This window comes from Indicator indicator, chromosome 8 (assembly GCF_027791375.1).
Source record: "Indicator indicator isolate 239-I01 chromosome 8, UM_Iind_1.1, whole genome shotgun sequence".
In the NCBI taxonomy this organism is placed as follows: Eukaryota; Metazoa; Chordata; class Aves; order Piciformes; family Indicatoridae; genus Indicator; species Indicator indicator.
Genome location: NC_072017.1, coordinates 31,889,899 through 31,912,673, shown reverse-complemented (window position 1 = coordinate 31,912,673; position 22,775 = coordinate 31,889,899). Strand labels below are relative to the sequence as shown.

The following is a 22,775-nucleotide window of genomic DNA, read 5'->3' as shown; positions in this document are numbered from 1 at the left end:
TTCATTTGCTTGCTGACTTGAGGGCTCCATAAGCACACTGGCATGCATGGACCACACAAAATTAAAAGCAGGCCTCCTTCTTACACCAGCAGCATCTGTTTGTTCTGCTGAACTAAGCCAGGCTGATCTTGCTGCTGCTACTGCTGCTGCTGGAGATAAACTCTTTTCTCCTCCTACACCCAATGCTGTTCCCAGCAGAGCAGCAGGACAAACCTGCTTTTCCCTGCATCATTTGGCCAGCTGGAGGGAGGGGGCAGCTCAGTTCACAGTACCACAGAATCACAGTAAATTACAGGTTGGAAGTGACCTGAAGAAATCATCAGGTCCAACCCCCCTGTGTATCTGAGCATGACAAACAGAAGGCAGTGTGTTCATTCAACATCCTGTGAAGAATTTTGTTTGAAATAAATATCACAGTCTCACAGTACATTAGAGGTTAGAAGGGAACTCCAGAGATCATCCAGTCCAACCCCCCTGCCAGAGCAGCATCACCCAGGGGAGTCTGCACAGGAATACAGCCAGGTGGCTTTGGAAAGTCTCCAGAGAAGGAGACTCCACAACCTCTCTGGGCAGCCTGCTCCAGGGCTCTGTCACCCTCATTGTAAAGAAGTTTCTCCTCATGTTGAGGTTAAATCTTCTATGTTCAAGCTCGAACCTGTTCACAAAATCACAGAATGTCAGGGGCTGGAAGGGACCTTGAAAGCTCATCCAGTCCAACCCCCCTGCCAGAGCAGGAACACCTAGAGCAGGTCACACAGGAACATAACCAGGCAGATCTTGAGTATCTCCAGAGAGGGAGACTCCACAACCCTCCTGGGCAGCCTCTTCCAGTCTTCTGTCACCCTCACAGGGGAAAAAAAAATTCCTCCTGTTTCCATGGAACTTCCTATGCCTCAACTTCCACCACTGCCCCTTGTGCTGGCATTGGGCATCACCCAGCAGAGCCTGGCTCCAGCCTCTGGCACTCCCCCTGCACATCTTTAGCAACAGCAATGAGGTCACCTCTCAGGCTCCTCCTCTCCAAGCTCCAGAGCCCTCAGCTCCCTCAGGCTCTGCTCATAAGGAAGATGTTCCACTCCCTTCATCACTTTCATGACTCTGCACCAGGCTCTCTCAAGCGTTTCCCTGAGGTCCTTCTTGAACTGAGGGGCCCAGAACTGTTGTTTCTTGTGTTATTACTGTGCACCACCAAAAAGAGCTTGGCCTCCTCCACTTTACACCCAGCCCTCAGATATTTATACACATTGATGAGATCCCCTCTGAGTCTTCCCTTCTCAAGGCCCAAGAGCCCCAGCCCCCGTTGTGAGTTAATTTAATCAATGGTTCACAGGCTCCATGGCGAGGACTGTGGTGGGAACCAGTTGGTATAACCTTGCATGATGGAGATATTCTGTCCTTTAACAAGTCCAGTGTGGTGCTTTTCAGTGTTGTGTCCCTTGGCAACTGCAAGGTGCCAAGCAGTGGGGCTCTGAGAATAAGCAGCAGCTTCCGTGGAGGCAGCAGTGAGTGATTACCAGGAGCACAGTGCACAAAACAAACGTGGTCGGTTTGGGAAGCTTCTCCACATACCTCAGCTGGCTGATAATAAACAGCAAAGCCCAGCAAATGGCACAGCAGCACTTTTGTGCTGCACAGAACCAGTGAGGGAGGGCTGGTGCCAGAGGTAAGCAGCACAGCAAAGGAGAAGCAGCAACAATACGAGGGTTGTTGGTAACAGCAAGCTGCCTCTCGGTTACCTTCCTGAGATTGTCAGTCCCCACCTGGATCACTGTGTGCAGGTGTGGAGCTCCTGGTGCAGGAAGGATCTGGAGGTGCTGGAAGGTGCCCAGAGAAGGGCCACGAGGATGAGCAGAGGGCTGGAGCTGCTCTGCTCTGGAGACAGACTGAGAGAGTTGGGGCTGTTCAGTCTGGAGAAGAGAAGGCTCCCAGGAGACCTTCTTGTGGCCTTCCAGGATCTGAAGGGGGCTCCAAGAAAGCTGGGGAGGGACTTTTGAGTGTGTCAGGGAGTGATAGGACTGGGGGGAATGGAGCAAAACTGGGAATGGGCAGATTCAGATTGGATGTTAGGAAGAAATTCTTCCCCATGAGGGTGGTGAGACACTGGAGCAGGTTGCCCAGGGAGGTGGTGGAAGCCTCATCCCTGGAGGTTTTTGCAGCCAGGCTGGATGTGGCTGTGAGCAACCTGCTGTAGTGTGAGGTGTCCCTGCTCATGGCAGGGGGGTTGGAACTGGCTGATCCTTGAAGGTCCCTTCCAACTCTAACAATTCTACGATTCTGTGATTTTCCCCTCCTCCCACCCTTGTTTCTCCCTTACTCTGCCACCCACAGACCGGACTGGACTGAGCAGGGCATTAAAAATGCCACCCAGGAGGTTTAAGGGAGAAGTCAGCACATCAAAGGGAGAGAAGGATCTCCTGCCTCCCCAGGTCCCTCCACTGCACAACGTTAGGGTTATCCAAGTAAAAAACTGCAGTGAAATGTGAGGCGTGGAGCCTGTGTGCACACATCAAACCCCATCACTCCCCCAATCATTCCCTTGCCCATTCATCACTGGCTCTACAGGCAGGGAGCCAGACATGGTGGCACCACCACTTCTGCTTACATAGGCTCTAAATCAGTGAAGACTTATTTCTCCTTTCCCTGCCCTGCGCTTTCACTGGGATTTCCAGGAATATCTTTTATTGTTTAAAGCAGAGGTGTTGTATCAGGCCAAATGATGCCTCTCATTTCCTGAAGAAGACAGATGCACAGCTAGGAGATAAGGATTTTGTGGTTTCTCTGGGGTATTTTAACCTGCTGGCTCTGTACTGAGATGAGCTCAGGCTTTAGCTGCTGTTTCTCCTGCCTTGCTTCACAAGCCTTGCTTTGACCAGCCTTTGACACCATCCTCCATAGCAAACTCCTGGCCAAGCTGGCAGCCTGTGGCTTGGAGAGGAGCACTCTGCACTGGGTCAAGAACTGGCTGGAGGGCAGACCCCAGAGAGTGGTGGTGAATGGTGCCACATCCAGCTGGAGGCCAGTGACTAGTGGTGTCCCCCAGGGATCAGTGCTGGGCCCCATCCTGTTCAATATCTTTACTGATGATCTGCATGAGTAGATGGAGTCCACCATTAGTAAGTTTACAGATGACACCAAGCTGGGGGCAGGAATCTGTTAGAGGGTTGGAGGGCTCTGCAGAGGGACCTTGACAGGCTGGACAGATGGGCAGAGTCCATCATGATGGCATTTAACAAGTCCAAGTGCCAAGTGCTGCATTTTGGCCACAACAACCCCATGCAGAGCTACAGGCTGGGGTCAGAGTGGCTGAGAGCAGCCAGGTGGAAAGGGACCTGGGGGTACTGGTTGACAGCAGCTGAACATGAGCCAGCAGTGTGCCCAGGTGGCCAAGAGAGCCAATGGCATCCTGGCCTGCATCAGGCATAGTGTGGCCAGCAGGAGCAGGGAAGTCATTCTGCCCTGTGCTCAGCACTGGTTAGACCACTCCTTGAGTGCTGTGTCCAGTTCTGGGCCCCTCAGTTTAAGAAGGACATTGAGAGACTTGAATGTGTCCAGAGAAGGGCAACAAGGCTGGGGAGGGGTCTGGAGCACAGCCCTGTGAGGAGAGGCTGAGGGAGCTGGGGGTGCTCAGCCTGGAGAAGAGAAGGCTCAGGGGAGACCTCATTGCTGTCTACAACTCCCTGAAGGGAGGTTGTAGCCAGGTGGGGGTTGGGCTCTTCCCCCAGGCAACCAGCACCAGAACAAGAGGACACAGTCTCAAGCTGCACCAGGGGAGGTTTGGGCTGGAGGTGAGGAGAAAGTTCTTCCCGGAAAGAGTAATTGGCCATTGGAATGTGCTGCCCAGGGAGGTGGTGGAGTCACCACCCCTGGAGGTGTTCCAAAAAAAGCTTGGATGTGGCACTTGGAGCCATGGGTTAGTTGTCAGGAGGTGTTAGGTATTAGGGGATAGGTTCGACTTGATGATCTCTGAGGTCTTGTCCAACCTGGCTGATTCTGTGATTCTGTAATTCTTCTGCCTTCCAGTGTCATGCATGTGGTCCCTCTTTCTTTGCATGGAGGGGGAGATGGTGTAAAACCCAACTTCCAGCACATACCAGGTCTGGAAAAGCACTTTGAGAAATCCAGCCTTTGTAGCTGTCCCCTTGGTGCAAAGGTTAATTTGCAGTTCAACAACCTTTGACCTCCAGCTGGACACTCTCCCTAGACTCTCTTTCCCTTGAGACATGACCTTGGACATAAGCTCATCAGAAGCCAAATTCCTGCTTGTTCTTTAAATGCTGAGGAACACACACATTTTTCATGGAATTCTGGAGGTCAGGAGGTTGTTCCTAGAAGCTTGCTTTTAAGTTCACCTCTTTCTTTCTACTTTAACAGCTTATGCTAAATTCAATATACAATTCTGACAGTACTCAGTCAATCACAGCCTCACCTAAATGTTTCCAACAGAAACAATGTTCACAGCCAGAGTATCAGGCACTGCCAGCAGTGTGTGTTTGTACACAGAGGTTGTGCCTGGTTGCAGTGAGGATCCACAGCTCAAAATGCAGCTTTCCTCCCAGCTTTCATACTAGGATGCAGCAGTAACAAATTAAAACAGACCTGGCAATGAGCAGGACATATTTACTTAAGGCTTTCAAAAAGGTCTTGACTTCAGCCCTGTCCATCCACATTTAATGAAGCAGCTCCTGAAATACATTTCTACACTACAGCACCAGAATATCAGTAGTGTAAGAGAGGGGATCTGATCATTGTCTATCAATAGCTGAGGGGTGGGGGTCAAGGGGAGGGGGTCAAGTAGAGGGGGCCAGGCTCTTTTGGGTGGTGCACAGTGATAAGACAAGGAACAGTGGAGACAAACTTGAACAGAGAAGGTTTCAGCTCAACATGAGGAGAAACTTCTTCACAGTGAGGGTGACAGAGCCCTGGAGCAGGCTGCCCAGGGGGATTGTGGAGTCTCCTTCTCTGCAGACTTTCCAAACCCACCTGGATGCATTCCTGTGCAGACTCCCCTGGGTGATGCTGCTCTGGCAGGGGGGTTGGACCTGATGATCTCTGGAGGTCCCTTCCAACCTCTAATGTACTGTGAGACTGTGATATTTACTTCAAACAAAATTCTTCACAGGATGTTGAGTGAACACACTGCCTTCTGTTTGTCATGCTCAAATACACAACTTTGCAACCCAGAGCAGCTAGAATCCTCTTCCCACTGGAGGAATTTGTTCTTTCAACAAATATTCTCTCTGCTGTTTCATGGGGTCTGCCACCACAGGGCCCAAGGGGTGGTTTGTTTACCCCCCCATACACACAGAGAGCAAAGCCAACACTGATCCAAACAACTTCTGCCACTACCAAAAGCTTGGCTTATTGCTTCCTGTACAAGCAGCAGGTAGTATTGCCAAATAACCGAAATCTGAATTAGCCACATGTCTAGTGTTAGGCACTGGTTTGGTATTTTAAAGTAGTTTTAGTGTAGGATAAACTCTGTCAGCAGCAAGGAGAAATCACTGCAGTGTTTTTCTACATGGAAATGAGGGGAAAAAATTCATTGTGAGGGTGATGGAGCACTGGAACAGGCTGCCCAGGGGGGATTGTGGAGCTTCCTTCTCTGGAGATATTCAAGACCTGCCTGGATGCATTTCTATGTGACCTGCTCCAGGTGATCCTGCTCTGGCATGGGGGTTGGACTGGATGAGCTTTCAAGGTCTCTTCCATCCCCTAACATTCTGTGATTCTGTGATTTATTGATATACTAAGTAAGTATGAAGAAATACTGACTTCCTTTTGGAGCTTCTCTCTCACTCCAAAGAACTTCTTTAGAATGAACAAACCAACACAAGTAGTACAGAAATCTTATGCTGGAAGTCAGGATTTCATGTGGTTTTGCTGACTGAGTAGCTTGCTAGTAAACAGTGAAACATTTACACAGAGTCACACAGAAGCAACCAGGTTGGAAAAGACCTCAGAGGTCATCAAGTCCAGCCTATTACCTAATACCTAACATCTCATCACAACTAAACCATGGCTCCAAGTGCCACATCCAATCTCTTTTTGAACACCTCACAACATCTCATCAAGTCCATTACCTAATACCTAACATCTCATCACATTTAAACCATGGCTCCAAGTGCCACATCCAATCTCTTTCTGAACACCTCCAGGGATGGTGACTCCACCACCTAGTCTCCCCAGATCTGATTCTGCAGCCCATCCCAGGGAAGAGCTTACAGGGGTGCAGGGCTTTCCCTGAGCATCCATTTGTGCCATCATCTGTTGTTTGCATAACTGAGAGTGCATCTGCACACTGCTCTGGAGTTTCAGCTTGGAACACCGTGATTGCAAACCATCCTGCAACCTTGAACTGACTCTCCCAGACTAAATCCTGGCCTCTGCTGCCAATGCCAGAGTTTATCACAGATGAAATGACCCTTACTTAGGAAGACATTTCCTCAGACCCCTGACATTCTGTGGCTCTGTGACATGGAGAGACTGGAACGCACCAGGTGCTCACTGCATGCATGCAACAGGAATAACAGCAACCACCAATAACCACAGGTCAAAGCACTGCTCCCCACAGGACCTACAGAAATCCAGTGATGCTGTTTAATGCAGCCTGTCTTCTGCTTTGGTTTTGGCTTTGTTTCTTCCTAAGGCACAAGAAGCCACAGCTCAGTTCCCCTTACCTCGGTTCTTCAGCGGTGGGAGGGTAGGGTGAAGGTGTTTGTTACAGTAATCTTGGCCTGTGCAACATTCAATAGATCTTCTTTGGTGTGGAATAGGAGTGTCCTGCAACAAACAGTTTGAGAGAAAGCAAAGTGATTGACTGTGTTGTACAAATACACCACCATAGTTCTACCCTCAACGTGAGGAGGAACACCGCCTGATGAGGAGAGGCTGAGGGACCTGGGGCTTTTTTGTCTGGAAAAGAGAAGACTGAGAGGGGATTTAATCAATGTTTATAAATATCTGAGGGCTGGGTGTCAGAAGGGAGGAGACAGGCTCTGCTCATTTGCTCCCTGTGATAGGACAAGGAGCAATGGATGTAAGCTGCAGCACAGGAGGTTCCACCTCAACACAAGGGGAAACTTCTTCACTGGGAGGGTCCCAGAGCACTGGAACAGGCTGCCCAGAGAGGTTGTGGAGTCTCCTTCTCTGGAGACATTCAAGGCCTGTTTGTATGCATTCCTGTGTGACCTGTGCTGGGTTCTATGGTCCTGCTCTGGCAGGGGGGTTGGACTCAAAGATCTCCAGAGATCTCTTCCAACCCCTCACATCCTGTGATCCTGTGACCACTCTGGCACTCAAAAGAAAGATGTGCTTGCTTGTCAGCTGGACTGTAGTCTGTTAACAGGATGTGTGGAGTAAGGGTTTCTGCTACTGAATGTATCCAGCAACATTTCATCTTGATAATTAAGAGCTTAACTCAGCCTGACACATTGCTACTGGTGCCCTAGTGCTGCAGTAGACACTGAGTGACTTCAGTGGTGCAAGACAGGATTGTGAAAGTCACATCCATCCATCAATTAGACTGATATTACAAAAATCAGCACAAGTGGGTATTCAAAACAGTCTGGCCAGAGTAATATGGGAGTTGCTGTGTGGACTAATTTAGCAGCTGCTTCTGCTCTGGGTAAAACACTTTCCACGGACCTTGATGATTAGGCTGCTCCTACATTCATCAAAAATCATTTAAGGTTAATGTCAGGAAAAGCAAAACCACTTTGGAACCACCTTGCTTCACTGCCCATACCCCCTCCATTCTTGCAGTGAGATTTGCCCTCTGTCAGGTGATCACTGCACTCGAAGGAAATTTCTGGCACCAGAAACCCGAATCTGAAGTTGAACTGCACCATCAGACACAAAGATTGCTGTGGTCCATCAAAAAACATCCTACCTAATTTTAGCTAACATGGAGACTTGTGGAATTAAGACTGGATTCCTCTAAATTCCAACCTCCTCTGAGGAGTGTTACTGACAGCAGTGCCAACCCCAAACCCTTAAGCTATCGTTAGAAGCAGCTACAGTGTCATTATTCAGGGACAGAAATGCACTCCCCTCAGCATCAATGCATCAGAACTACCTGCCAAATGAACAGCAGTTAAAAATATGGAGATAGTAGCATCTGTTGCCTGCACTTCAACTGAAAGCTATGAAAAAGCCAAGCAAATGATTTCTTACCCGACACTGAAAGTCTGAGCCTTCTAATCCAAGACATCCCTTGGTGACTAAATGTCCACCGGATTCATCTTCTTCTATTATGGTGAAGCAGTAGCCATCAGTGCTGAGGATTGGAAAGAATCAATCAGGAAAAGGCTTTGAACTGAATATCATAGAATCAGAGAATTGTCAAGGTTGGAAGGGACCTCAAGGATCAGCCAGTTCCAACCCCCTGCCATGGGCAGGGACACCTCACACTACAGCAGGTTGCTCACAGCCACATCCAGCCTGGCTGCAAAAACCTCCAGGGATGAGGCTTCCACCACCTCCCTGGGCAACCTGTTCCAGTGTCTCACCACCCTCATGGGGAAGAACTTCTTCCTAACATCCAATACACTGCTGAATACAGTCTTAAGGCAAATCAGTGACATACTAAAGGCAGGCTGGAAGACTCAGGCGCTCAAAGCCAACCTCTTGCAACGCAGTCCAACAGCCAACAGCACTGTGGCCCAGCTCTTGCACACACAAAGTGGACACAGCTATAAACTCCACGAACAAATACCTCAGTTCTCTGCCTATAGTATGACTATTAGTGTGGTAAAGCTGTGGAGCCCCATGGAAAGGTAAGCAGCAACACTACAGCAGGTCTGCCTTGTGTGTGAAGCAATGTGCCCTGGTGGCCAAGAGGGCCAGTGGGATCCTGGGGTGCATTCAGAGGAGTGTGTCCAGCAGAGCCAGGGAGGTTCTCCTCCCCTCTACTCTGCCCTGGTGAGACCTCACCTGCAATACTGTGTCCACTTTTGGGTTCCCCAGTTCAAGAGGGACAGGGATCTACTGGAGGGACTCCGAAAGAGGGCTACAAGGATGATTAGGAGACAGCAGAATGTGCCCTATGGGGAGAGGCTGAGAGCCCTGGGGCTTTTTAGCGTGGAGAAGACTGAGAGGGGATTTAATAGATGTTTATAAATATCTGAGGGCTGGGGGTCAAGAGGGAGGGGACAGGCTCTGCTCAGTTGCACCCTGTGATAGGACAAGGGGTATATAAACTCCAGCACAGGAGGTTCCACCTCAACATGAGGAGGAACTTCTTCGCTGTGAGGGTCACAGAGAGGTTGTGGAGTCTCCTCTCTAGAGACTTTCAAGACCCGTCTGGATGTGTTCCTGTGTGACCTGTGCTGGATTCTATGGTCCTGCTCTGGCAGGGGGGTTGGACTCAGTGGTCTCTGGTGGTCCCTTCCAACCCCTAATATTCTGTGAATCTGTGTGATCCTGAGAAGGCAGGGATCCTTGCACCACAGTGAACACTTAAGAAAAAAAAAATGAGATACTAAATGTAAAATATTATTACGACTGATTTGTGGTCCCTGTTTTAACTGTATTACAAACTGCAGCACTCCTGTGTTATGAGTCCTTGAGTCACCATCAAGCCCCTTGGCAACTGTTTCCTTGGGTTATGAGCCTAAAGTGATCCATAATGCTTCAGTTTACAGAAACCTGCACCAGGGAGGATGAATGCACTAAGAGATTGGCTGGATGGTGCTGGCGATGAATGTCCTCCTTCCTCAGTGAAGGTCAAGATGCCTCCATGCTGTGGAAAGAAGGGGAGGAGGGCACTAAAAGGGTGGCTGCATTTTACTGAGCCTGCTGTACATTAGGTGGTTCTCAGGGATGTACTTCAACGTGTGCAAGGAACCTAATTGACTGATTTGCAGGAAGAGAATTAAAAGAAAATAAATAACAAAAAAACCCCAACCAAACTCTATAGTGGAAGACATTTAAGTCACACAAACCCAACAGATTCTGCTATTTCCCCAGGAAAACAGCACTGGTTATTATGTAGAAAGGAGAAGGAACAAACTCAGTTAGAACGAGGAAATAAAAAGAATAAAAGGATTGAAACCAAATTTCGACGCAGCAGAACTTCAGACGATTTGCTCCACGCTCAGCTGAAAGGGGGAGTCTGAGCAACAACAGGGAAGGCAAGGAAGAAGATGTAGGGAGCAAGAGGCACAGCCAGAGGTATAAAGAGAAAAAGACCATTTGTAAGTATCAGGCCATGACTTGGATGTGCTCACGTCAACCATCTGCCACGGTTATATTTCTGTATTAGTAGTGCAGGGTCTGGCCACAGCAAGCTTATTACTTCAAATAATAATCCATCAGGGGTTATTGACTGCTGGATTTGGAAAGTAACCAGTTGCATATTACAAATGACTTGCTGGGAGAAGCCAGCAGTGACTTCTACATAGCCAGCAGGGTGAGGGAGGTGATTCTCTCCCTCTACTCCACTCTGGTGAGACCCCACCTGGAATACTGTGTTCAGTTCTGGAGGTCCTATGACCAGAAGGATCTGGAGGTGCTGGAAAGTGTTCAGAGAAAGGCCATGAGGATGAGCAGAGGGCTGGAGCTGCTCTGCTCTGGACACAGACTGAGAGAGTTGGGGTTGTTCAGTCTGGAGAAGAGAAGGCTCTGAGGAGACCTTCTTGTGGCCTTCCAGGATCTGAAGGGGGCTCCAAGAAAGCTGGGGAGGGACTTTTGAGGATGTCAGGTAGGACTAGGGGGGGTGGAACTAGAAATGGGTAGATTCAGATTGGATGTTAGGTAGAAGTTTTTCACCATGAGGGTGGTGAGAGACTGGCAGAGGTTGCCCAGGGAGGTGGTGGAAGCCTCATCCCTGGAGGTTTTGAAGGCCAGGCTGGATGTGGCTGTGAGCAACCTGCTGTAGTGTGAGGTGTCCCTGCCCATGGCAGGGGGGTTGGAACTGGATGAGCCTTGAGGTCCCTTCCAACCCTGACAATTCTACGATTCTACTGAGCGTACAACTAAGTCAAAATGAGTCAGAGACCCTTCTGGGCAACAACCACCTTGATTTTATTGCTTAAGCTTAAAAGATAGGAACAATAGGACTGTCAAGAAGAGAGACTGTAAGGAATCCATTTGAGTAGAATATTAGATTAGATTAGTTTTTATTTGTTTGCATGGTGCCTTTGATTCAAACTAATGAGTAAGTTTAACCCAAGGGATTGAGCAACGAAACAATAAATTGCAATCAAGTGGATCACAAAAAATGAACTCCTCAGCTAGCAGTTCCCAGCAAGGAAAACCCCAAAATGCTCAGGTCACCCAAGGAAAACAGGAGATGGAAAAGTCAAATGTTTTGTAAAAGACAAAAAAAGAAGTAGAAAAGGGCAGAGGTTTGTTGTTTGGTTGGTTGGTTGGTTTTTGTTTCAGTTGTTTGGTTTGGTTTTGTTTCAGTTGTTTTGTTTTGTTTTCTGACTTGCCATGGGACTCTGATTCTTAGCTTACTTCTGAAAATTAAATTCAGGCTCCTCAAGCTCTGAAAGTTTTACTCTAAATTTAAAAAGATAAACAACATTAGGTTGGATGAAACAAACCAGAAAAGTGATGAGACCAAACAATAAGGATAAATCACATTCCTACCAGGCAATGGCAGAGGACGAGACGGAAAGGTAACAAAGGCAATGCTGAGCAGAATGTTTATTGATAAGGTTTGTTTCTACCTCCAAGAAGAAAGTCAAAAAAGATGTTTTCAGGCCATGTTTTATTGAACATTTCTCAGGAGTTTGGGTGAGAGGTGGAATAACTCTTCTGAAAAGAAAGAAGGATCTCTTACCTGCTTCCCCCCTCCCACTCCTGACCTCTTCTGGTTCACAGGATGTCAGATGGACCACACACTGCAAGCAAAGGGCAGGGCATACCCCTGCTGGTTTATTGATTACCCTGCCTCACACCTGCCAATGGCAGAAACAAGAACTGCTCTTACTGTTATAACAAGTCAGAAACAAGTCAGAAACAGATCTGCATCAGCTTCAGCGAGAGGAGCATAGTCAGCAGGTTGAGGGAGGGGATTCTCTCCCTCTGCTCCACTCTGCTGAGACCACACCTGGAGCTCTGGGTCCAGTTCTGGAGCTCCTGTTACAGAAGGGATCTGGAGGTGCTGGAAGGTGTCCTGAGAAGGGCCATGAGGATGATCAGAGGGCTGGAGCTGCTCTGCTCTGGAGACAGACTGAGAGAGTTGGGGCTGTTCAGTCTGGAGAAGAGAAGGCTCCCAGGAGACCTTCTTGTGGCCTTCCAGGATCTGAAGGGGGCTCCAAGAAAGCTGGGGAGGGACTTTTGAGGGTGTCAGGGAGTGATAGGAGTGGGGGGAATGGAGCAAAACTAGAAATGGGTAGATTCAGATTGGATGTTAGGAAGAAATTCTTCCCCATGAGGGTGGTGAGACACTGGCAGAGGTTGCCCAGGGAGGTGGTGGAAGCCTCATCCCTGGAAGATTTTAAGGCCAGGCTGGATGTGGCTGTGAGCAACCTGCTGTAGTGTGAGGTGTCCCTGCCCATGGCAGGGACCTCAAGGATCAGCCAGTTCCAACCTCCCTGCCATGGCTCAGCCAGTTCCAACCCTGACAATTCTCTGATTCTGTGTTTGTTGTGGAGACTGATACATGCCTGATCCATGCAAAGCAATATACAAAACCCATCTTCAACTTCCTAGCAGAAAGGAGAAGTACAGAAATATTTGTAGTATGTCATTGTCTTATACTTGTAGTATCTCATCTTACATTTGCAATTGATTGTTCTCCAAAACTCTTGCCATTTGAATCCTGTGCAATTTGGTTCTGGGAACAGAATGTAAAGAAGGGATTCAACAACCTGATGTTGCTGAATATATCCAGGAAGACATCCATCCACTAACCTTCCCCACTGAAGCATCATCTTATTAGAGCATGGTGCAGGAGAGCAATTAAATACATTTTGGATGTGAGCACTAATGAGAACAGATTTGCCATGCCACACATTTGCTAAAGGTGAATTTCTGCAGCCAAGTCAAATGCCAGGAGAAGAGTGGGAGTTAACAGCAGAAATATTGACAGTCTCTGCTGCCACAATTACAGATTACCAGAAAGAAAGATGTGACCCTGAGACCTTTACTAAATGTCAGAAGAGAGGAACAAAGGCCAATAGCTTTGCAGCTGCCCACAGAAATGTCCTCAGTGGCCAGCAGCCAGTTCTTACAGGCTATGCAATACCTCAGCCCCCAAAATTTGAGTGCTGAAGATTTCCTGGCTGGCTCTCTGTGTGTATGATGCAGTCAGGGATGGCAATATGCAACTTGAAAAAGCAATGTCCTCCCCTCAATCAGTGCCTAGCACAAACAGATGGGTCAAATAACTTGATGAAAAGATGCCTGATCTTTAATTTTATTTGCAACTGAGTCCAGACAAGGATTATTATTTTTGTCCACTCTTCCTCTTTATACTCCTGGGTTTTTTTACCAGAAAAAGCCATTTCCATCTAAAGCATCGTAATGACATTCTACACTGCTTTTAAAAATTATCAGAAAATGATGTTCTGTTCTGTTGAGAAACTGGCAAGCTCAGATTCTTCTGTAAAAGTCTGCCTGAAATGATCTAATTCAAAAATTGGCTGCACTTAATTCACATATTTTGTGACATTCTTTGCTTAAGGAAGATGATGAAGGCCAAAGCTAGCAAAACACCATCACAGAAGCACAGAAACATTCAGGCTGGAAAAAACTCTCAGGATCACCAAGTCCAACCATGAACCCTACTCTGCAAGCTTCACCTCTAAACCATAGCCCCAAGCACCACATCCAAACCACCTTGAAACACATCCAGGCTTGGGGACTCCACCACCTCCCTGGGCAGCACATTCCAATGCCTGACCACTCTTGATGGGAAAAAAAAAAAAAAAATTCCTAATGTCCATCCATGAAACAAAGAGTCAGCATAAATGTGTTCAACCCAGACCAGTTTTTCAGAGGAAATAATAAAGTTAGCAGCTGTGCATCAGGAAGTACAGCATGATGGCACCTGTTGAGCCAGATGCACCTTCAGAGGTTTGTACAGCTACTCTGAAGGCAAGGAGAGACATTCAGGTGTAACAAAAGCAAAGAAGATGGCTCACACTGGGTCACTGTTGCTAGACATACTAACCTCCAAGAACACAGTCACAGCATCACAGTATATCAGAGGTTGGAAGGGACCTCCAGAGATCATCCAGTCCAACTCCCCTGCCAGAGCAGCATCACCCAGGGGAGTCTGCACAGGAATGCATCCAGGTGGGGTTGGAAAGGCTCCAGAGAAGGAGACTCCACAACCTCCCTGGCAACCTGTTCCAGGGCTCTGTCACCCTCACTCTAAAGAATTTTCTTCTCGTGTTGAGGTGAAATCTTCCTTGTTCAAGTTTGCCTCCATTGTTCCTTAGTTTATCACTGTGCACCACCCAAAAGAGCCTGGCCCCCTCCACTTGACCCCCACCCCTCAGCTATTGATAGACATTGATCAGATCCCTCTCAGCCTTCTCTTCTCCAGACTAAACAGCCCCAGGGCTCTCAGGCTCTCTTCCCAGGGGAGATGCTCAAGTCCCCTAAGCATCCTCCTGGCTCTCCCTTGGACTCTCTCCAGCAGGTCTCTGTCTCTCTTGAACTGGGGAGCCCCAAACTGGACACAGGATTGCAGCTGTGGTCTCAGCAGGGCAGAGCAGAGGGGGAGCAGAACCTCCCCAGCCCTGCTGGCCACACTTTTCTTGCTGCCCCCCAGGCTCCCATTGGCTCTCTTGGCCACAAGGGCACATTGCTGTCCCATGCAGAACTTGCTGCCCACCAGCACTCCAAGGTCTTTCTCTGTGGAGCTGCTTTCCAGCAGGGCAGCCTCTAACCTGTCCTGGTGCCTGCTGTTATTCCTCCCCAGCTGCAGGACCCTGCCCTTGTCCTTCTTGACCTTCCTGAGGTGTTCCTGCCCCCAGCTCTCAGCCTGTCCAGGTCACATTGGATGGTTGCACAACTGGTGGTGCTGGTCCTACCACACACACTGCTGTGTAGGGTACCTTTTGGCTCTTTGGGTGCTGAATGATGGCCTTACACGTGGAGAGAAAGCAGGGTACCCAAACCATCCTAGCAGAGCAACTCTCCATATATTGCATATAGGTCTATCTACCAACACTCTTTCTCTGTAGTGCTGTCCTACACTATTCCCCCAAGAATGAGACATGACCCAACCCACCAAATGTGTCTTCTTCCAAATCACCAATCAGATTGGAGTCACAACCCAGAAAACAAGATCTCAGTCAAGATGGGGATGGACATGCACCACTGTTTAGCCTAAGGTTTAATTTAAATACCTACTAGGCAAGCCCTGAATGAAACTAAGAACAAAGGACAGAGCTTAAAAGCATGGGAGGGGGACTTTGTGGCTTTTTTTTCAGTTCAAACACTCGGGGCAAAGTCACCTGCTGAGCCACATGAGACAGACAGCCCTGGGAGAGGGGGACAAGGAAAGATTGGAGCTTGCAAGAATTTGCCTCAGCTGACCTCTGTTGTTTGGTTTAATCATCAAAGAGGACTTCACCGCCTCCAGTACAGCCCTGGCTGAAGGATTGCATTAGAATATAAAAACAAACACTACAGAAATTGAAAGGCTAATTTTTTAAGCTCTCACCACAGTTCCTGTAAGCAGAAGATGTTCAACTTTACCCTTAAAAATTACAGCTGCTTAGGAGAAAAAGTTGCCTCAACTCAGTGCTGTGGCACACTGTTGGGAGTCTTCTCCCTTCCACATACCAAGCCCCAAAGAAAATTCAGTCCTGTGTGATTTGCAGAGATCAGGAGACTGAAAATGGTAACACTCAAGTGGATTATCACCTCTGGTAGTACTGAAAAAAAGTAACTTAATTATTTTATTGCTTCAGATAACAAAAATTACCTCAAGACACAGATGGGGCAGAAACATAACCAAGACCAGGAGGCAACATGGAAGAAATTAAACTCTATCAGCCCAATCTTTAAAGCTGTCAGCATTTATTTGTGAGTGGAAAAGGGAGTACAACAAGGCACTAAATCAGCCTCTGCCTTTATTGCAATCCCATTACAGTCAAAGCCAATTAAACCTAACACTGCCTTTTAAAACATGCAGTTAATCAGAATTAGACACAACTGCCCCTGTGTTTGCTTTGTGCACACAAAGCTTGAAATGGAAGAGTGAAAACAAGGCTCTGAATGCATTCTGAGCAGCTTGGGGCTTCCTGGCTGAAAGCTTTTCCTGACTGGCACAGATGTGCAGCAAGAAGAGTAAAGCTTCAGCACCCTGCAGGTCAACACCCCCTTCATGAGCAGAGGATTGCAAACCTTCTGCAGAGATCTTCATTGTCAGGGCCCTGACTGCACTAATGAGCTTCAATTGCTCAGAGTGCTCATACCTGAGACCTCCCAACCCATTTACACTTCCTGCCCAGGTGGCCTATTTAAGCTCAGATCTGAGCAGCAAGCAGCAGTGCTGGTACCAGAGTGCATGGATCCAGCTCCATGTGAAGGGCCATCCAGGGTGTTCAGATACCCTGGGAAAAATGGGAACCTGGTAGGTGAGAATGTAGTTGGCCCTAGCATCACCTTCAGCTCCTGCACTGATCTCCTTACACTGCTCCCTGACACTAACCCTCTCTTGAGGAGCTGACCCTGTCATGGGGCTTCCAAAACTCGTGCCCATCACAGTATATCAGAGGCTGGAAGGGACCTCCAGAGATCATCAGGTCCAACCCCCCTGCCAGAGCAGGAGCACTTAGGATGGTCCACACAGGAATGCATCCAGGTGGGGCTGGAAAGTCTCCAGAGAAGGAGACTCCACAACCTCCCTGGGCAGGCTGCTCCAGGGCTCTGGCACCCTCACTCTAGAGAAGTTTCTCCTCATGTTGAGCTGAAATCTTCTGTGTTCTAGCTTGACCCCATTGTTCCTTGGCTTGTCACTGTGAACCACCCAAAAGAGCCTGGCCCCCTCCACTTGACCCCATGTTGATCAGATCCCCTCTCAGCCTTCTCTTTTCCAGACTAAACAGCCCCAGGGCTCTCAGTCTCTCTTCCCAGGGGAGATGCTCAAGTCCCTAAGCATCCTCCTGGCTCTCCCTTGGACTCTCTCCAGCAGGTCTCTGTCTCTCTTGACCTGGGGAGCCCCAAACTGGACACAGGATTGCAGCTGTGGTCTCAGCAGGGCAGAGCAGAGCAGAGGGGGAGCAGAACCTCCCCAGCCCTGCTGGCCACACTTTTCTTGCTGCCCCCCAGGTTCCCATTGGCTCTCTTGGCCACAAGGGCACATTGCTGTCCCATGCAGAACTTGCTGCCCACCAGCACTCCAAGGTCTTTCTCTGTGGAGCTGCTTTCCAGCAGGGCAGCCTCTAACCTGTCCTGGTGCCTGTTGTTATTCCTCCCCAGCTGCAGGACCCTGCCCTTGTCCTTATTGAACTTCAAGAGGTTTGCCCCATTTTTAAAAGCACACTCTAACTAATCTCTATCTTCTCCTAAGTAACTAGAGACAGAACAAGAGGAAATGGCTTCAAGTCAGGCATAGGGAGGTTAAGATTAGGTATTAGAAAAAAATTCTTTAATGAAGGAGTGGTCAAGCACTGCACCAAACTGCCCAGGGAAGTGGTGGTATCCAATTGATTAGTTAGGCTTGGGTGATCAGTTGGACTTGATGATCTTGGAGGTCATTTCCAACCTGGTTGATTCTGGGTGTTAAATTAAAAAACATACAGACATGGCACTCTGGGGCATGGCTCAGTGGGCATGGTGGTGGTGTTGGGCTGAATGTTGGATTTGGTCTTCTCCAATCCTAGTGATTCTCTGGCTCTAAGCAGAGTTCCTGCTTTCCTATTGCTAGAGAAAGCAGTCTGCATTGTAAGCTGCAGTGTTATCTTTAGCTCCCTAAGGTATTTATTAGGCTTAAGCTGCAGAAATATAAAGAAAGGGAAATTCTGTGTAGGAGCACAGCAGCCAGTTAGAGGGTTTGGTACAGATGTGGTTAAAGAACACTGACTTGAATCACTTCAGGAGAGGATTTTAAACGGCCACCAGGTGTCCTCCTTTTTATACAAACATCAAATCACAGCATCAGTCAGGGTGGGAAGGGACCACAAGGATCATCTAGTTCCAACCCCCTGCCATGGGCAGGGAGATCCCACACTAGATCAGGCTGGCCAGAGCCTCAGCCACCTCCAGGGATGGGGCCTCAACCACCTCCCTGGACAACCCATTCCAGGCTCTCACCACTCTCATGGGGAAGAACTTTTTCCTCATATCCAGCCTAAATCTCCCCACTTCCAACTTTGCTCCATTCCCCCCAGTCCTGTCACTACCTGATAGCCTAAAAAGTCCCTCTCCAGCTTTCTTGGAGCCCCCTTCAGATACTGGAAGGCCACAAGAAGGTCTTCTCAGAGCCTTTCAGAGCCTTCTCTTCTCCAGACTGAACAGCCCCAACTCTCTCAGTCTGTCTCCAGAGCAGAGCAGCTCCAGCCCTCTGCTCATCCTCATGGCCCTTCTCTGGACACCTTCCAGCATGTCTCTGTCACCCTCACTGGAAAGAAGTTTCTCCTCACGTTGAGGTGAAACCTTCAATGTTCAAGCTTGCACCTGTTGTTCCTTGGCTTATTACTGCACACCACTGAAAACAGCTTGGCCCCCTCCACTTGACACCCACCCCTCAGACACTGAGAGACATTGAAGGGATCCCATCTCAGTAGTCTTGACTTATGTTGAATCTGCTGCTATTCATACCATGCTGCTGTCATGCCAGCTTCAAAATGAAAGTGCTGGCTGGAGCCAAGTATTGCAGATGACACCAAACTGGGGGATTGTGTTGATCTGCCTGAGGGTCGGGAGGCTTTGCAGCAGGACCTGGACAGGTTAGACCCAAGGGCCAAGGCTAATTGTATGAAGTTTAACAAGGCCAAGTGCCAGGTCCTGAGCCTGGGTCACAACAACCCCATGGTGAGCTACAGGCTTGGGGATGTGTGGTTGGAAAGCTGAGACTCAGAGAGGGACCTGAGGGGTTCTGGTTGACAGTGGATTAAATACGAGGCAGCAGTGCCCAGGCGGCCAAGAAAGCCAATGGCATCCTGGCTGGGATCAGAGCCAGGGTGGGCAGCAGGGACAGGAGGTGATCATCCCCCTGTGCCCAGCACTGCTGAGGCCACACCTCGAGTGCTGGCTTCAGTTCTGGGCCCCTCACTACCAGAGGGACAGTGAGGGGCTGGAGAGTGTCCAGAGAAGGGCAATGAGGCTGGAGAAGGGCCTGGAGCCCCTGGGCTGTGAGGAGGGGCTGAGGGAGCTGGGGGTGTTTAGCCTGGAGAAGAGGAGGCTGAGGGAGACCTCCTTGCTCTCTCCAGCTCCCTGAAGGGAGGTTGGAGTGAGGAGGGGACAGCCTCTGCTCCTTGGGGGCAAGGGACAGGAGCAGAGGAAATGGTTCCAAGCTGCAGCAGGGGAGGTTGAGGCTGGCTGCTAGGAAATATTTGTTCCCAGAGAGGGATCTCAGCCATTGGAATGGTCTGCCCAGGGCAGTGCTGGAGTCCCCATCCCTGGAGGTGTTTCAGCAGTGTGTGGAGCTGGTGCTTAGGGACATGGTTTGGTGCTGACCCTGCAGTGCTGGGTCAAAGGTTGGACTGGATGAGCTTGGAGGTCTCTTCCAACTGGATGTTTTCTGTGATTATGGAGCTTGAAGCTCAGATTATAACATGAGAGGCTTCCTGTAGCAGTTGCAACTTCTCTGTTACTGAGTGAGACAGCAGTGTGAAAGCCATGGCTCTTGCTGAGCAGGAACAGGAAACAGCTGATCCACACTGCAGGGGATCTGCAAATTAATATCTGAGTGGGATTTTACAGCTTTTCCTAACTGACTGCCATGTGAGAACAGCTAGGTCTGACTCCTGGCTAGAGCATGGGTTTGAAGGATGAGGCTAGAAAGAGGAAATGGTTTTCACAGCTGTCATCAAAGCTTTGATACGCCTCAGAGTGAAACTGTAGTTAAGTCAGGCTACACAAACCACCCAAAATCCCAACAAAGCAATCAGGATCTTCAGCAACCTTAGGCTTTCTTCATCTGTCTCTTTAATGTGCTGCCTTCAACAGCTGACACCAAGTCAGCCTGCCCAGCAGCACTGCATACCTGACTGGCAGGTTCAGCTGTGCTCACATCTGTGCCCTGCCTCAATGCTCCTCACATTCCCACAATTCCAGCAGGCTATAGCTGGTGGTGAATATCTCCAGCATCTTACTTGCTCTAAGTAAGCAGAAAAGTTTACATTCCTCAGGTGGAACATAAAGAGCTCAGCCCTACTTTGTTGCACCTCAAGCCAAGACAGAGGTGTTTGACACTCATTTAACAGCAGTAATATGTGTCCAGGGAGAGCTGCTTCTGGGTGGGGGAACAGCAGTTTGGTCCCACCATAGGTACCCTGAGTCACCTCTGCTGCTTCAGGCAGTGCCAATGAAACAAAAGCTGAGCTCTAGATGGGACTGTGCACACCTGGACATGCCTCTCATCCAGCTAAGCAGAAGGAAAAAAAAAAAAAAACCACAAGCCCAAAGCCTTGAGGACCTACAAAACATAGCTTGACTATTGCAGACACACACCAAGTGCAGAGTTCTTAGGAGTGTTGTTCCACAGAGAGGGATTATAAATTTTCAAGCATTTGCTAACATTTTGGATACATCTCAAGTCAGTTTCCTCTCCTTAACTGCATGCACCTTTAGAAACCACCTCCTACCTTTCAGAATATTTCATAGGCAATGAGTTAATACAATTATTAGGATCATAAGAATCATAGAATGGTCTGGGCTCGAAGGGACCTCCAAAGCTCATCCAGTCCAACCTCCCTGCACTCAGCAGGGACATCCCCAACTAGATCAGGTTGCCCAGGGCCTCATCCAGCCTCAAAGAATCACAGAATCTCAGGGGCTGGAAGGGACCTCAAAAGCTCATCCAGTCTAACCCCCCTGCCAGAGCAGGAGCACCTAGAGCAGATCACACAGGAACACAGCCAGGTGGGTTTTGAGTATCTCCAGAGACTTCACAGCCCCTCTGGGCAGCCTCTTCCAGTCTTCTGTCACCCTCACAGGGAAATAATTTTTCCTCTTGTTTCCATGGAACTTCCTATGCCTCAGTTTCCACCACTGCCCCTTGTGCTGGCACTGGGCATCACCCAGCAGAGCCTGGCTCCAGCCTCTGGGCACTCCCCCTGCACATCTTTATCAACAGCAATGAGGTCACCTCTCAGGCTCCTCTTCTCTAAGCTAAAGAGCCCTCAACTCCCTCAGTCTGTCCTCATGAGGAAGATGTTCCACTCCCTTCAGCATCCTCATGGCTCTGTGCTGGACTCTTTCTAGCAGTTCTCTGAGGACTTTCTTGAACTGAGGGGCCCAGAACTGGACACAATATTCCAGATGCAGCCTCACCAGGGCAGAGTAGAAGGGGAGGAGAACCTCTCTCCACCTACTCACCACACCCCAGGATGCCATTGGCCTTCTTTGCCCCAAGAGCACATTGCTGGCTCATGGTCAATCTTCCATCCACCAGGATCCCCAGGTCCCTTTCACCTTCACTGCTCTCCAGCAGGTCAGTCCCCAGCCTATCCTGGTGCACTGAGTTGTTCCTTCCCAGGTGCAAGACTCTACACCTGCCCTTGTTGAACCTTGAGTATCTCCAGGGAAGGAGCCTCAACTACCTCCCTGGGCAACCTCTTCCAGGGTTCCACCACCCTCATGCTGCAGAACTTGTTCCTCACATCCAATCTCAATCTGCTCTGCTCTAGTTTGAAGCCATTGTCCCTCATCCTGTCCCTGCAGCCCTTTGCAAACAGTCTTTCTCCAGCCTTCCTGGAGCCCCCTTCAGGTCCTGGCAGGCTGCTCTTAGGTCTCCCTGGAGCCTTCTCTTCTCCAGGCTGAACATCCCCAGCTCCCTCAGCCTGTCCTCAGAGCAGAGCTGCTCCAACCCCCTGAGCATTTTTGTGTCCCTCCTCTGGACCCTCTCCATCAGGTCCATGTCCTTCCTGTATTGAGGGCTCCAGAGCTGGACACAGTACTCCAGGTGAGGTCTCAGCAGAGCAGAGCAAAGTGGCAGAATCACCTCTCTGGCTCTGCTGTAAACATGTAAACAGCCTTACCATAAAAATACAAATATGTAGCTGATATCTAGGTGAAATTTACCTCTGATTTTTAGATCTAGTGTGTAAACAACTCACTCAGAAATCACTGCTCAAACAAATGCTGCAGCATCCAACCTCTGGCAGCTGAGCCCCCACAAACAGGCTTCCCCCATGTTTCACCACCAACTCCACGTTGCACAAACCTGCAGGTGCTGTTGACTGAGTCCTCAGGGCAGTGATGGTGGCACTGACAGGACAGCTTCTTCTGTGGAGGGGCAGGTGCTGTGCTCTCCCCATCTTCTTTCCTGGTCTCCATGCTGAACTTGCCAGAACTTCGCAAGGGCATGTTGTCTAGAAAACTGGCTATAAAGGAGAAAAGGGAGGGGGGGGGGAAGGGAGAAAAAAAAAAAAACACAAAGAAGACAGTTCTAAATTGGATTAGCTTTGAAATATTTCTAAGCATCAAAATTTGAGGCAGGTGTTTACTACAGAGTGGCTTTCTTTTGAGGGTTTCCTTTAAGGGTTGCTTGGCCTTGGTGGCATTAGCTCAGAAAGTGCTGGTGTTCAAGTCCTGCTGCTTTTCAGATTGCCAAAGAGCAGCTTTCTTCTTGCAGTATGGAGCTCAAATCCTTGGTTACACCTCTGTGCTTTCTTTGTCTCTGTGCTTGGCACAGAACTACA

General features: G+C 49.0%; 1 protein-coding gene across 1 annotated transcript in view; it reads right to left on the bottom strand.

Moving 5' to 3' along the window:
• Positions 1-22,464, bottom strand: part of BMPR1B (bone morphogenetic protein receptor type 1B) — a 47,251-nt gene extending 24,787 nt beyond the window's left edge. The window contains exons 1-3 of the mRNA XM_054383239.1: positions 22,298-22,464; positions 8,173-8,275; positions 6,678-6,780 (exon numbers count right to left, since the gene is read on the bottom strand). Of these exons, the coding sequence (XP_054239214.1) occupies positions 6,678-6,780; positions 8,173-8,275; positions 22,298-22,440 (349 nt within the window). The 5' untranslated portion in view covers positions 22,441-22,464. The remainder of the gene's footprint in view (positions 1-6,677; positions 6,781-8,172; positions 8,276-22,297) is intronic.
• Positions 22,465-22,775: the final 311 nt, after the last annotated feature.